The sequence below is a fragment of the Aquarana catesbeiana genome, linkage group LG05, assembly GCF_042186555.1.
Source record: "Aquarana catesbeiana isolate 2022-GZ linkage group LG05, ASM4218655v1, whole genome shotgun sequence".
NCBI lineage: Eukaryota > Metazoa > Chordata > Amphibia > Anura > Ranidae > Aquarana > Aquarana catesbeiana.
In genome coordinates, this window is record NC_133328.1 from 390992753 (window position 1) to 391007710 (window position 14958).

The 14958-nt window shown below is 41.2% G+C and overlaps 1 protein-coding gene across 5 annotated transcripts in view; it reads left to right on the plus strand.

The window, feature by feature from the left end:
- HIVEP1 (HIVEP zinc finger 1) overlaps window positions 1-14958 on the plus strand; it is a 243681-nt gene that overhangs the window by 88908 nt on the left and 139815 nt on the right. The window contains exon 1 of one of the 5 annotated variants that reach the window (XM_073631069.1): window positions 7363-7527. The exons of the other annotated variants lie outside the window; for them this stretch is intronic. Within the exon in view, the coding sequence (XP_073487170.1) occupies window positions 7503-7527 (25 nt within the window). The 5' untranslated portion in view covers window positions 7363-7502. Of the gene's footprint in view, window positions 1-7362; window positions 7528-14958 lie in introns of those variants that run through there. 5 annotated transcript variants of the gene reach the window in all.

A 14958-nucleotide genomic window follows, 5' to 3' on the forward strand; every position in this document is an offset into this window, starting at 1 on the left:
GCCCGCACCCCCCCATTGTAAATTTTTTGACACCCTTTTACCTAGTAGCCCATAATGGATATTGAATGGATATAGAAATAGGTATTTGCATTTTAACTGGTTTGGCTTCCTTTGATTTCACTGAGGTTTAGATTATGCATCTGGATTTCTCTGAGGTTTACTGAACCCTGCAGTTCGGCTCATCCCTAATACTTCTCCTAATATTAAACAAAGGCTCATATATAACTGAACAGATATTCACAAAATATTAGGAACAATATTGCTGCAACAAAGTAGTGATCGTCACTTGATTTATAAACAATTTTAGAAATTGTAATGTAAAGGATCCCTGTTCACAAGATGTACTGGTAATGCTTCCGATGGTAGGCATGAACAGACCTGATCAAAAACATCTCTGCTGAACAGTATACCACAGCTCAAGTATGTAACAGTATTACCAGAGATCTGCCGTTATAACAGAATTTGTGATCAAGAGAAGCACACTGATAACCTAATGGGAAACGGGTATCAATGGAAACACTCAAGTCTGAATGAAGTGTACATCGGTCACCATCCACATCAACCTGTATCTGCAACATGGTTAGTAGAGAGGGGTTATTGGCGGGTCTGTTCACTGTCATTGAATTTGGCACCATGCCACTCCCTGGACTACAGGTCGATGTTCTAATGGTGACAGGCACATACTGTATTTCATACATGTTTGCGTGTTTGCATTTTGAAATTTGTTTTCACTTAAACTGAATTGAAATACTACACTTTGACAATGCATTCTTTGCTTCTCTTGTTTTACCTCGGACCACCTCTTAATACCATGAGCTGCAAGACTGCATATGAACATTCCCATGGACGTCTTTTGTATTCAATATCTTATATACTCATCAGTGAATTGTTTGGAAATGTCCTTCTATTATTAATAACACTGACATCAGGTGTGTGGGCGGGCTTTACTAGTGATGTCATCACGCCCACTGAGCGATGCTGGTGAGGCCCTGTTACTTGTTTATACATGCTGCTTTTTGGTCTACCTCTTTTGTAAATACCTGTTCATTTTTAATAAAAGTTATTGTAGCGGTTTTATACTATGTGCAGTCTCTGTTCCTTCCTATGAATGTGAGTGCTGCCCGACCTGACTTGCTGATTTATGGAGTGACAGAAGCTGAAAGCTGGAAACTAACTGGATAGCTGGATGCTTGATATCAACATGCTTGTTTGATCCCTGTTGTAGGGATCCATCTACGTTGAAGACTTTCACATTTGCTGGACTTTATTCAACTTTTCACTTATCTTTCCTGTTGATTTTGGTTGTTCTGTGTTTATGTGCACTTATTGTGTGTATGTGTATGTATATATATATATATATATATATATATTGTTTATAACATCTAGTATTCAGTTGTTTGGTGGGTGCAACTCTGGACAAAATTTTTCACACTAAGTTCAGAAAAAAAGATTTTTATTTATGAGGTGTATTTGATCATGTTCTGTGCAGGGTGTCGGAACCTAACGTGCACAAGGGAAACTGTTTTAAAGTGAACACTCAAGCATGAAGTATGAAAGTTTTCCATTTATTTAAAATGGAAAATACTGCCTTTGGCCCTTAGAGGGCGCTAAGTCCCATAGGAATTTGCAATGAGACGTAATACCATCTAGTGGCCGAATGTAAAATTTTTGTCAATGAAATACATTTGTGAAGCACAGGCAATAGTCTAGCAGTATAGATATTTTTTTTGCCTTATTTGCACAGAATGAAAGTACATGCATTATCATTGGATGAACTGCTATGCAAATTTTTTATAAATGTACCTACCCTTAGATACTCTCTTAGCACTGTTTGTAATATCCCTGATCTCACATATTAGAAAATGGAGATACTTTTGCTAGTATTTTTTACTGGCTTAAGCTGTGAAAATGTAAAGCTAAAATTACTGTAGATAGAATAAAACAAAATCTACAAGTGAAATGGGGAAGAGAGAACATCGGGGCTTCTTGGAACCTTACAATCAGTAATATTGTTATATGTTGCATGAAACTTTTATTTTATTTTTAACTTGTTTGTCAACAACTTTTACATTCACTTCCCCTATAGTGTTGTTTACAGGGGTCGTTTTAATATTTTTCAATAAAATACTTTTTTTTTTTCTGCTACATGACATGTTATATTTTTCTCTGGTACAACAAAGTCATGGTGTTCTCTCTTCCCTATTTCCCCTTGTGGATTTTGTTTTGCACAAATGCTGCATCAGGGATATATACATAGTACTGTAGATAGAATGTGCTAAATTTATTCCATGATTGTGTCCTGTTTATCATAATATTATGTCTAGTGCAAAGCACGGCAAAGCTTTTTACAAATGAAATCATTTATTTATATATTTATATATATATTTTTTTGTTAATTTCTTTTTTAATGCTAACGCTTAAAAAATTAACAAACTGGTTTGTAGAGGTGAAGCTATTGGGGCCTTGGGGTACACCCCAGTTCACAATGATTTCAAATTTCCTTCTACTTACAAGTCAATCTCCCCCGATATACAGGTGACAGATAGATCAGGCTTGATGTGTGAACTATTGTTACATTGCATTGCACTGTGTATTTTTTAATCTATATTGAAGCATCACAAAATGAAACTTTGTTCAAAGCTTTGAAGCACAGTGAGTCAGGACACACTATGGGGCATTGACATGTGGTGCGGTGCTTTGCATAAAAAGGCAGCATTTTCTATGTGCCCTTGTGATGCACCTGGTATTAATGCACCCTAAAAAATATTAGTTGCCACTGACCCAGAGCAAGTATCCAAATCATGAAAGTCATGTAAAATCATAGCAACTAATCCTTTATTACCTCACTAACTAATAAAAAAAAAAAAAAAAAAATATAAAAAAAAAAAAAAATATATATATATATATATATATATATATATAGTTGTGCTCATAAGTTTACATACCCTGGCAGAATTTATGATTTCTTGGTCATTTTTCAGAGAATATGAATGATAACACAAAAACTTTTCTTTCTCTCATGGTCAGTGTTTGGGTGAAGTCATTTATTATCAATTGTGTTTACTCTTTTTAAATCATAATTGCAACAGAAACTACCCAAATGACCCTGATCAAAAGTTTACATACCCTGGTGATTTTGGCCTGATAACATGCACACAAGTTGACACAAAGGGGTTTGAATGACTATTAAAGGTAACCATCTTCACCTGTGATCTGTTTGCTTGTAATTAGTGTGTGTATATAAAAGGTCAATGAGTTTCTGGACTCCTGACAGACCCTTGCATCTTTCATCCAGTGCTGCACCGACGTTTCTGGATTCTGAGTCATGAGGAAAGCAGATGAATTGTCAAAGGATCTGCAGGAAAAGGTAGTTGAACTGTATAAAACAGTTCATAGCAAACTTGACAAAATAGTCACTATAACCTAATAGTCACTGTATTTCACTTCAGGTGAAATACAGGACTTCACTTCAGGTGAAATACAGGACTCTCTGAAAACATGTGGCGTGGCTGTTTCAAGATGCACAATAAGGAGACACTTAAAGAAAGATGGGCTGCATGGTCGAGTCGCCAGGAGAAAGCCATTACTACGCAAATGCCACAAAGTATTCTGCTTACAATACGCCAAACAGCACAGAGTCAACAAGGCCTATGATGAAAGGTACACCATTCCTACTGTAAAACACGGAGGTGGATCACTGATGTTTTGGGGATGTGTGAGCTACAAACGCACAGGAAATTTGGTCAAAATTGATGGCAAGATGAATGCAGTATGTTATCAAAAAATACTGGAGGAACATTTACATTTATCAGCCAGGAAGCTGTGCATGGGACGTGCTTGGACATTCCAACATAACAATAAACCAAAACACAAGGCCAAGCTGACCTGTCATTGGCTACAGCAGAATAAAGTGAAGGTTCTGGAGTGGTCATCTCAGTCTCCTGACCTCAATATCATTGAGCCATTCTGGGGAGATCTCAAACGTGCACTTCATGCAAGACAGCCCAAGAATTTACAGGAACCGGAGGCTTTTTGACAAGAGTAATGGGCAGCTTCACCATCTGAGAGGATAAAGAGCCTCATCCTCAAATACCACAAAAGACTTCAAGCTGTCATTGATGTTAAAGGGGACAATACACGGTTTTAAAGAACTGGGGTATGTAAACTTTTGATCAGGGTCATTTCGGTAGTTTCTGTTGTCATTATGATTCAAAAAGAGTAAAAACAGTTGATTGATAATAAATTAAGCCAAACACTAATCATGAGTGAAAGAAAAGTTTTTGTGTTATCATCATTTTCTCTGAAAAATGGCCAAGAAATCATAAATTCTGCCAGGGTATGTAAACTTATGAGAACAAGCAGTCTTTTTAAAATTACGTTTAAACTAAACGTAGTATTTTTAAATTAGATGTAAACCCTAACTGCATGACATTTACTGAAGTTTACTAATGCTGGTCATATGCCACTCAAATTTTGGCCAATTCCTGATGAAATCTGCAAATTTCAGCTGTGGGTGGCCCTGTTGGCACCACCCGGCTCTACAATATTGAAGGAGCTGGATGAAAAATCATCAGCTGCAGTGGCGGCTGGTGCTCAAAAATTTTTTGGGGGGCGCAAACAAACTGAAAAATTCTGAAAAAAAAAACCCCATCAATTGCAGCCTGAGTGTGCCATCAATTGCTGCCACTGAACCATCAAACGCAGCCACTGTGCCCATCAATTGCCGCCACTGTGCCCATCAATTGCCGCCACTGTGCCCATCAATTGCCGCCACTGTGCCATATCAAATGCTCCCACTGTGCCATATCAAATGCTCCCACTATGCCATATCAAATGCTGCCAGTGTGCCCCCCGCCCGCCATCTGTACTTACCCTGTCTCGGTGGGACAGCTCCTTGATGTCTTCTCCCGGGCTCTCTTCCCGTCTTCTGCTATGATTGGACGCCTGGTAGTTTAGAAGATATTTACTTTAGTAGCAGACGGTGACGTCATTGACGCATGTGCACTGTGCTCTCAATGAATGGCATGCCGTCCATTGACAGAGCTGTGCTGTGAATCACGTATAATGACATCATCACCTTTTTTTAAGGTTAGTCTTACCTGCAAGGGCCCAGTTTTTTTTTTTTTTTTTTTTTTTGTGGTTTACTACCGCTTTAACGGCTAGCTCCATCTTACAGACTATATTTCATGGTACACCCATATTTTGCATGCATATGATGTATGGGAAGCATGACATGCTGCAATCACTGAAAAAAGAAAAAAACTATGCAAAAAAAATAAAATAAAAAAATGGCCCTTTAAGTGTGTGCAGGGCACCGGACACAGCTGCTATGGGAAGCATGAAGCTCTATTGGCTTCATTTAGAAAGTCCTCGGGGCGCTGAGCTCTGCGCCCTGAACGCTCCCTCTACGGCATTGTTCCCTGCTGTGGTGTGTGATTGGCAGGTCCTGTGATTTCACTTCCGGTTTCTCTGACCCATCACAGGTTGGTGACGGGCGACTTGCTGTGAGTACGAGGGGGGGGGGGGGCATCTGATGTAAAGGAGAACTCTGATGGTGACATCTGATGTAAAGGAGGACTCTGATTGGGACATCTGATGTAAAGGAGGGCTATGATGAGGACATCTGATGTATAGGGGGATGCTGATGGGGACACCTGTTGTAAAGGGCGACTCTGATGGAGACATTTAATGTAAAGGGTGACTCCGATGGGGACATCTAATGTAAAGGGGGCTCTGATGGGGACATCTAATGTAAAGGGGGGCTCTGATGGGGACATCTGATGTAAAGGGGGGCCCTGATGAGGACATCTGATGTAAAGGGGGGCTCTGATGAGGACATCTGATGTAAAGGGGGGCCCTGATGAGGACATCTGATGTAAAGGGGGGCTCTGATGAGGACATCTGATGTAAAGGGGGGGCTCTGATGAAGACAACTGATGTAAAGGGGGGCTCTGATGAGGACATCTGATGTAAAGAAAGACTCTGATGAGGACATCTGATGTAAAGGAAGACTCTGATGAGGACATCTGATGTAAAGGACGACTCTGATGAGGACATCTGATGTAAAGGACGACTCTGATGAGGACATCTGATGTAAAGGACGACTCTGATGAGGACATCTGATGTAAAGGACGACTCTGATGAGGACATCTGATGTTTAGGGGGATGCTGATGGGGACACCTGTTGTAAAGGGCGACTCTGATAGGGACATTTAATGTAAAGGGTGACTCTGATGGGGACATCTAATGTAAAGGGGGTCTCTGATGGTGACATCTGATGTAAAGGGGGGCTCTGATGGGGACATCTAATGTAAAGGGTAACTCTGATGGGGACATCTGATGTAAAGGAGGACTCTGATGGGGACATCTGGTGTAAAGGGGGACTCTGATGAGGACACCTGATGCAAAGGGGGACTCTGATTGGGACACCTGATATAAAGGGGGGCTCTGATGAGGTTGCCTTATGTTAAGTGGCTTTTTTTTTTTTTTTACTTGAAATGTGGATGTGATTGGCCTACTGTGACGGGCACAGTGAGGCTGCATTTGACAGGCACAGTGAGGCTGCATTTGATGGGTACAGTTTTATCCAGCAGTAATTATACATAATCACCTGATAAATGGCTATTTACAGTCCTGCATTACTAACAGTTTCATTTTTCAGTTTGTGCGCCCCCCCCCCCCAAAAAAAAGAGCACCAGCCTCCACTGGGTGAGGCTGGCTCTGGCTGCCTAGCCGTTCCATTATACAGGGATGGATTTCCCAACTACGGCCCTCCAGCTGTTGTGGAACTACATGTCCCATGAGGCATTGTACGACTCTGACATTCACAGACATGACTAGGCATGATGGGAATTGTAGTTCCTGAATAACTGGAGGGCCATAATAGTTTGGAGACCCAGGAAGCTTCAAATGAAATGACTACAACTCTCATCTTCCCCAGAGGGGGCGTAGTTCTGAATGGAGCCCAGGTGTGGTGAGGTCACTCTACTTGGGAGTCTATTTGTACTTCTCCAGCTCTGTACTTGGTAGGGACCAGAGGCTGGAGGAAGAGTCTGCAGGAGCCAGAAGAACATTGTATCTGTCATCCATGGATTGTGGCTGCAATGTTTTGCAGACTCCAGTGCAAATAATAATAATAAATGCACGTTTTTGCAATAGGGATGCATTTATGATTATTATTTTTTTGCAAAAGTTGGAGTTGTCCTTGAAATGATTTCCCTGTAAATGGACAGGTGGATTCCAGGAAGGTTAGCATTGTGGCTGTAATTGGGTGATCGGGGTGGAGGAAGGACGGGGAAGTTGTTGTGACTGCTGACATTCGTGTCCTCCTGGCTGACTCCCAGGCTCTGACTGCTTGCGTCAGGCAGGGGGTGGCCCCGGTGTAGCGACTGTTGCTATGGAGAGATAGCGGGGGTGGATTCCTAGGTTCCCTAAGCCGAAGAGAGATTACGTGTGCGCCTCTCATCCGCCGATCACAACACTAGCCCGGGCACAGAGCGGGGATGACCCGACCTCAGCCGATCTGCGGTAAGATCACCGGATCTCCGGCATTGCTGGGATCGGGGACACCAGCTGTCAGCAAGTCGGGTGACAGCGGAGGGAGGGAGGGGAAGGGGGGTGTTCCGGGCACCGGGGGGATCGGTCTCCCCAGCACCGTCCACTCATCACCCGGGGGGTTCTCCGGTTATGATCGGCCTCCATGGCCCTATGCGGAAGTCAGATTGTGAAAGAGTTTGGAAATCCCTCATTACTTCACTTGTATGAGGAAACACTGGAGTCCCCACATCACCGCCGATTATTAACACTCTCATCCCCGACACCGATCATCACACACACATCTGCTACAGGACTCTTCAGCTGTCAGTGGGCTGATTTCTGATTGGTTGTTCTGGGTGCATCTCTCCTGTCATTATAGTAAATCTGATCTGCTGTGTATTAGTGTGATATTGTGTCACTTCCAAGGAAATATGGCAGACAGATGGACACACAACACTTTGGGACACTATCATATTTTCTTACTAGTTCTGGATTTCTGTTGTACTGATCACAACCATTAGTCGCTTAAATATAAGCCATGTTTATTATTGTGTGACAAAAGGCACAACTTTTTGTTTTGGATAAAGTGGAGATTGATTATAACACCTGTCAGTTTTTATTGCTGTCTGTGACCCCCATTAGAAAGATTCACCCTCTCTATTTGATTATTATCCCAAGAGTGAAAGTGAAAGAGAATCCCACAGTTTAAGTTGTCCCCAGAACAACAATAGAGGAGAAAGCTTCCAATGGTGACAACCAGAGATTCCCACACAATGGAAGGATTTCCTCTCACTTTCAGTTTTGCAAACGGATGGGCAAAGCTTGACAGAGGTGACAGCCCTCCCTTATCTAAAATGAAAGAAAAAAAAGTTTTGCCTTTAGTTCTACTTTAACCACTTGACCTTTGGAAGATCCCCCCCCCCCCCCATCAGGCAATTTTTTGCGATATAGCATTGAGTTACTTTACCATAAAATTGATGTCCCCCCCACAAATAGAGCTTTCTTTTGGTGGTATTTGATCACTTCTGCATACAAACAACAAAAGATCAACAATTTTGACCCCAAAATAAAAAAGGAACCCCAATATTTCTTCATCAATTCAGGTCAATATGTATTCCGCTACATATTTGTGGTATTGATTGGTTTGCACAAAAGTTTTTTTAATTCAGATTTTATTCTTAAAATTTTTTGTACAGAAAAAGTTAAAGCATCTACAAACTATGGGATATTTGTATATATTTTTCTTTTTTACTAGTAATGGTGACAATTAGTGACTTATAGCTGGACTTACACTTTTGACACTTTTTGAGGACCAGTGACACCTTATACAGTGATCAGTGCTAAAAATATGCACTGTCACTGTACTAATGACACTGGCTGGGATCAGGGGCGATCAAAGGGTTAACTGTGTGCCTAGCCAGTGTTTTACTATACTGTGTGAGGTGCTTTTACTAGAGGAAGAGATGGATTTTATTACTGGCTTTGCAGGGACACAAACTCCATCCCTTGCCACCTGTCAAGATAGCGATCTGCCTTGTTTACATAGGTAGATTGCAGTTCTGTGTCTGTGCCCGAAGATCAGCGGGTGCCGGTGGACATACAGTACCCGACATCCTCTGATCGGCTTCCACTGTGTGTAATCACAGCAGAAGCAAATTTGCGGCAGTTCTGAAGAGCGCCTCCTACCCAGAGGTACGAGGATCAAGTCTATATATACAGTTGTGCTCCCAAGAGGAATGGGCAGCTTTACCATCTGAGAAGATAAAGAGCCTCATCCACAAATACCACTAAATACTTCAAGCTGTCATTGATGTTAAAGGGGGCAATACACGGTATAAAGAACTGGGGTATGTAAACTTTTCATCAGGGTCATTTGAGTAGTTTTTGTTGCCATTATGATTTAAAGAGAGTAAACACAGTTGATTGATAATAAATGTCTTCACCCAAACACTAACCATGAGTGAAAGAAACGTTTTTGTGTTATCATTCATATTCTCTGAAAAATGGCCAAGAAATCATACATTTTCCCAGGGTATGTAAACTTATGAGCACAACTGTACATGATGCGGCGCACAGCTGCCATCCTGTAGCAGTAAAACTGCCTTAGGGCAGACAGCAAGCGGTTAAAGTCTACCATCCAGGGAAAACTTTTTTTTTTTTTTTTTTTGGATGGAGTTTGGATAAGTTGGACCCTCTGCTTACATTTGATTGCTGTCAGTGTCCCCACTGGGGAGAGTCATTCCTCCTTTTTATGCTGCTGACTATTAGAGCTGCACGATTAATCATTAAGAATCGCTATCGCGATTTTTTTCTTTCTATGCAGAGAATTCTTTCTGCTCTGCTAAAGCTGCCAACTGTCAAAAGAGAGGAAAAAAAAAACAGGCAGTCTGCCAAGAATCACAACATTCTTTAGCAGTGGAACTTAAGTATAAACATTGTAACAATTTGTCCTTTAGATCAAAGGAATACACTTTAGTATTAGAAAATGAGGGAAGTTTAACCACTTAAACACTAAACCTATTTCTGACATTTGTTGGTTTCAAGTTAAAATATTTTTTTTTGCTAGAAAATTACTTAGAACCCCCAAACATATATATATATATATATATATATATATATATATATATATATATATATATATATATATATATATATATTAGTAGAGACCCTAGAGGATAAAATGCTGGTTGTTGCAATATTTTATGTCACACTGTATTTGCGTAGCAGTCGTTCAAATGCAATTTTTTGGGAAAAAATTACACTTTAATGAATTTAAAAAAAACCTACCCAGTAAAGTTAGCCCAATTTTTTGTATATAATGTGAAAGATTTTACGCCCGCGAGAATCGTGATCTTTTTATTCTAAGCAAAAAAATAGTGTTTCTCATTTTGGCCAGAATCGTGCAGCTCTATTGTAAAGGTAAAAAGTTATCTACCTTAATGCATTTTCAAACCCCCCCTCTTAAACACTTACCTGAACCCGATCTCGATCCAGCACTGTGCACGTCTGCAGCAGTTCCTCCCCCTTCTCTGTCTTCTTACAGGAGACTCGGCAGCAGTGAAAGCCATTGGCTCCCGTTACTGTCAGTCAAATCCTGTGAAGGGGAGCAGGGGGCAGGGCCTAGCCCCCCTCTTTATGGGGGCACTCGGAGATGAGGAGGAGCCAAGAGTGCCGGCAGGGGAACCCCAGGAGAGGAGGTTTGGGGCTGTTCTATGCAAAACAATTGCACAGAGCAGATAAGTATAACATGTTGTTAACAAAAAAAACATTGCAATTGCTTTCATCCCTCTACACGCTCTCCCACGTTAAAAGAAAAATCTGGTTATACATAGGCCATTAGATTTGTATGCAGTAGAAGTAAAGGGAGGAATGAGTTCAGGGCAGTAGTGTATTTAGGTTTTGTGCTGCCTTAGGCCTGACTAAACTTGTGCACCCCCTAATTTAAGTATTACCCACCCCTTATGGCTATGGGGCAGGAAGTGAAGGGAAATCTCTGCAATGGGACAGGGATGGTAAAAAATAAACTGACAGGGGTTATAACCCTCCCTTACTCTATCCAAAATGAAAAAAAAGTGTTGCCTATAGTTCTACTTTAAGCACAAATTTCTGATAATTTTATGGAGGGGACTAAGAAGATATAACCATGCCAATGGTGCAGCAGAAAACATATAGCGCAGTGAGGAGGGTTTGTGGTCCAGGATGATAGGACAGTCAAAATTAGAAGCGGCACCGCCTCACCCCACCAGTTGCGGAATGCCGGCCGCCTGCATACCGGAAGCAGTGAGGCCGCTTTATGGGGGTGCTAGACTAATTTGCATCTCAGCCCAGTCCGCCCCTTAAGACTGGTGCTACACTAACAGTGTAACGCAAGCCGGCGGGGACTCTTTCCATGCTGCCCCCCTGCAAAGTGCTGCCCTAGGCCTGGGCCTTGTCGGCCTAGGCCAGGATACAGCGTTGGTTCAGGGTTCAGAATAGTCTCTGGGTTGATTTACTAAAACTGGAGAATGCAAAATTTGGTGCAATTATGGCTCCTTTCACATCTAGGCATCCCTGGTCTTTTCTGCCCATGATCCTGAACCACAGGACTTCTTTTGGGCGACAGGCATACTGCGATTCTGTTTGCACGATTTAACAGTGATTAGTCGAGCGACAATCGTGGCAAAATCGCACCGTGATTTGGGTGCGATTGGAAGTGAGAGGGATCGCAAGGACTGCCCATGATTCAGGATTGCGGGCAAAATCGTGGTGATTCCGCCCACAACCCGGGACGCCTAGATGTGAGCCTAAGCTTTGACAAAAAAAACCTGGAAGCTGATTGGTTTCTATGCAGAGCTGCACCAGATTTTGCACTCTCCAATTTTAGTAAATCAAGCCCTTTGGCTGTAATATTGTATCACTCCTCTGTGCTTGGTACATTTCCATCATCCAATGTATAGGCTCTCTGTGATTGCACATGCACGCCTATTACTTTCTCCCCTTCACTGTATTCTTTTTTTTTGCTATCCAATGCCCAGCTTTCCAGCTGCTGTTTGTGTTACATAGAAACCATATAAATATGGGAAATAACTGCTAGATACCTGGGAAGGAATTCATGGAAATCCAGAAGGCGTTCTCTTAGTTTGGCAGTTTTGCCGGCTCTCCTCTGACGCAGTTATGTTTGTCTCTTATGGGTCCACTTCTTGCTGTAAAAGAATGTGAAGAAAACTGAAGTCAGGGTGATATCATAGTTACACACATTTCTTAGGAACTCCTGTAGCCATTTGTATTGAGCTCTGTGCACTGAGATAGAACTTGCTCAGTAAACAGTATTTCTTAGTGCTTTCCCTTCACTTGTTTTCCCTCTATGTACAATACCCCTGGAGCTTCATTAACTATATTGCTAAGAGCACACACACAGCAAACAAAATATAAATGCAGGTAAATCCTCTATGTACACAAGAACTAACGTTAGTGACATTTGTCTTACAAATGAGTAGCATATGCCTCTACCTCCAGTTTCTGCAAATGATAATATCAATATCAGAATACCTCTGATATAACAGGTAATGATGGGGGATGAGAACCTAGTATTTATTTGGCTGTACTTTCTGCTATTATGGTTTGGTGCATACACTGAATTCAGGACCAAATCTGGCATTTGGAAGATGTCAGTTCCTGTGTCCTCACCCTGGAGTCTGTGCTACCCTGGGCAGTATTAATAGCTTTTGATTTTATGAACACAGAGGCTGCTAGGATGCAGTACTGACTACGGCCTGAATCACACCTATGCATTTTTAGTGCTTTATGCGTTTTGCAGATTTGCACTGCAGTCCATTTAACATGTTTTCCTATGAAACACGTTCTGTAGTGCAAAACTGCAAAATGCAAAACGCACTAAAAATGCATAGGTGTGAACCAGGCCTTATAACACTTATCCTTTAAAAGATACGTACGCCAAACCAAAACTTTATATCTATTTTAGGCTAGAATGGAGAAGGATTCGAATTCCTTTCCTGCCCTGCTGACAGCGGTTTCACCAGACAGGAAATGAGGGAGAATCTGCAACAGGGACACAGACAGCAATATAAATCTGACAGATATTTTAGAGAAAAAGGGCGCTACCATATCAATATCACAAAACTGTGTAATCAATAGATAACATTTCTAAATAATAATAAACCATAAATTGAAACCAATTAGGCCATGAATTTTTTATTTATTTTTTATAATTGTAACAAAAGCAAAAAAATAGGAAAATATTGTGAGATATTAAAAATGTTAAAGTTCTGTGTATAAATAGTCCAATAATTATAAACTCCAACACCGCTCCAATATTCATAGAAACAGTGCTCCACCCAAAGTGAGATAATCAATTGCGTTCACCAGAAACATTCGGCCAGCAAGTAACCATCAAACATGGATATGTATGAATCTTGCCCTTCAATCGATAAGCTAACTTAATCCAATAAATCTTCTATTGCCTTTCCCACTCACAGGCTCTACAAAGACGGCTCCACCATTCTGCCACAGAGAGGCAGATGATCGTGTAATAATGTTTTTATTTCGGATGATTCTTGAAACAATTGTGTATTGCACTTACATATATACAGTCTTTGTAAGGCATCTGTGAAATTCGATCCATCTGCTCTGTGACAAGGCTGTGCGTTCCAAAAAACCTGGCTGAACTCAAGAGCTCCTAAAGAATGTGCGTCTCGAGCCTCTCTTCTATGCATTCACGCATGCGTGCATCATCAGGAAAATGGATTAAGAATCATCCGAAATAAAAACGCTATTACACAGCAGAACAGGAAATAAGGGCAAATTATTCTAACATAACTCCAGATAGCACTAAAACCTGACAAGGGTTCTAACACTCTCCCACTTTATCCAAAGATAAGAAAACATTTTTGTCTAGACGTACGCTTTCAGTTAACATTGTGAGTTTAAAGAGGAGCTCCAGTCGTTGTTTTTCTGAAAATTAAAAGTCATCATCTACAAAAACTGTAACTGCTGACTTTTAATAAACAGGAACTTATCTGTCCCAGGATCAAGTGCTGTGCTCACCCGAGGGGGCGCCAGGGACCATCTTCGGCCCTCGGCGCCGGCATCCTAACTGTGATCACTTGGGGCTTCACAGCCTGGTGCTCACCGGGTATGTGCAAGTAACACTGCGCATTGTGAATGGTCCCACAGTCTTCTGGGACCTGTGACAAGTCCCAGGAGACTGCAGGGAGGGAAGGATTAAGGAGAACTTCCGCTCCGATCGCCTAGGGATTCCGAGCGCAAGTGGGAGCAGGTACCCGCTATCACCCCCCCCTACCCAAAAGAAAAAAATTGGCAAAAGTCAAAGAGGAGCGGGGGAGGAGGCCTTAAAGCGGAACTTCCTTTTGGGTGAAGTTCCACATTACTGTGTAGACCTGGTTCCTTTAAGTATATTTGCAGTAGCTTGGCAGAAATGTCTTAAAATGTCTCTCTTTAGAGAAATACAGTTGTGAGGAAAAGGTTGTGAATTGTCTGTAATTTTCTGGATTTCAGTAAGAATACTTTGTAAAATGTTCACTCTTCGTAGAAATCATGATCAATAAAAACACACGCTACATTGTCTCATCTTCTTGAATGAGATTACAAAATATTATGCAGACCTTACATCTACTAAATGGGAGAATGTTTTATGGTCTTTATTAAAAATCTAACACTTGATTATTAATTATCAGCTATCTGAAGATAAAATCAGAGCACGGTTTTGTCCATACCTACATACAAAACTGTTCCTGTTAATGTATTTATTTACCAATTAAAGTTCATTGATAACAGGGGGTTCAGGCTGTTGGACAGTTGACTGCCCATGCCATTGTACTGCTACTATGCTTCATATTTTGGATGAGGTTTTAATGTTGTTATGAATACTTAATACTTATGAGTACTTTTACCAGAAAGTTAGAC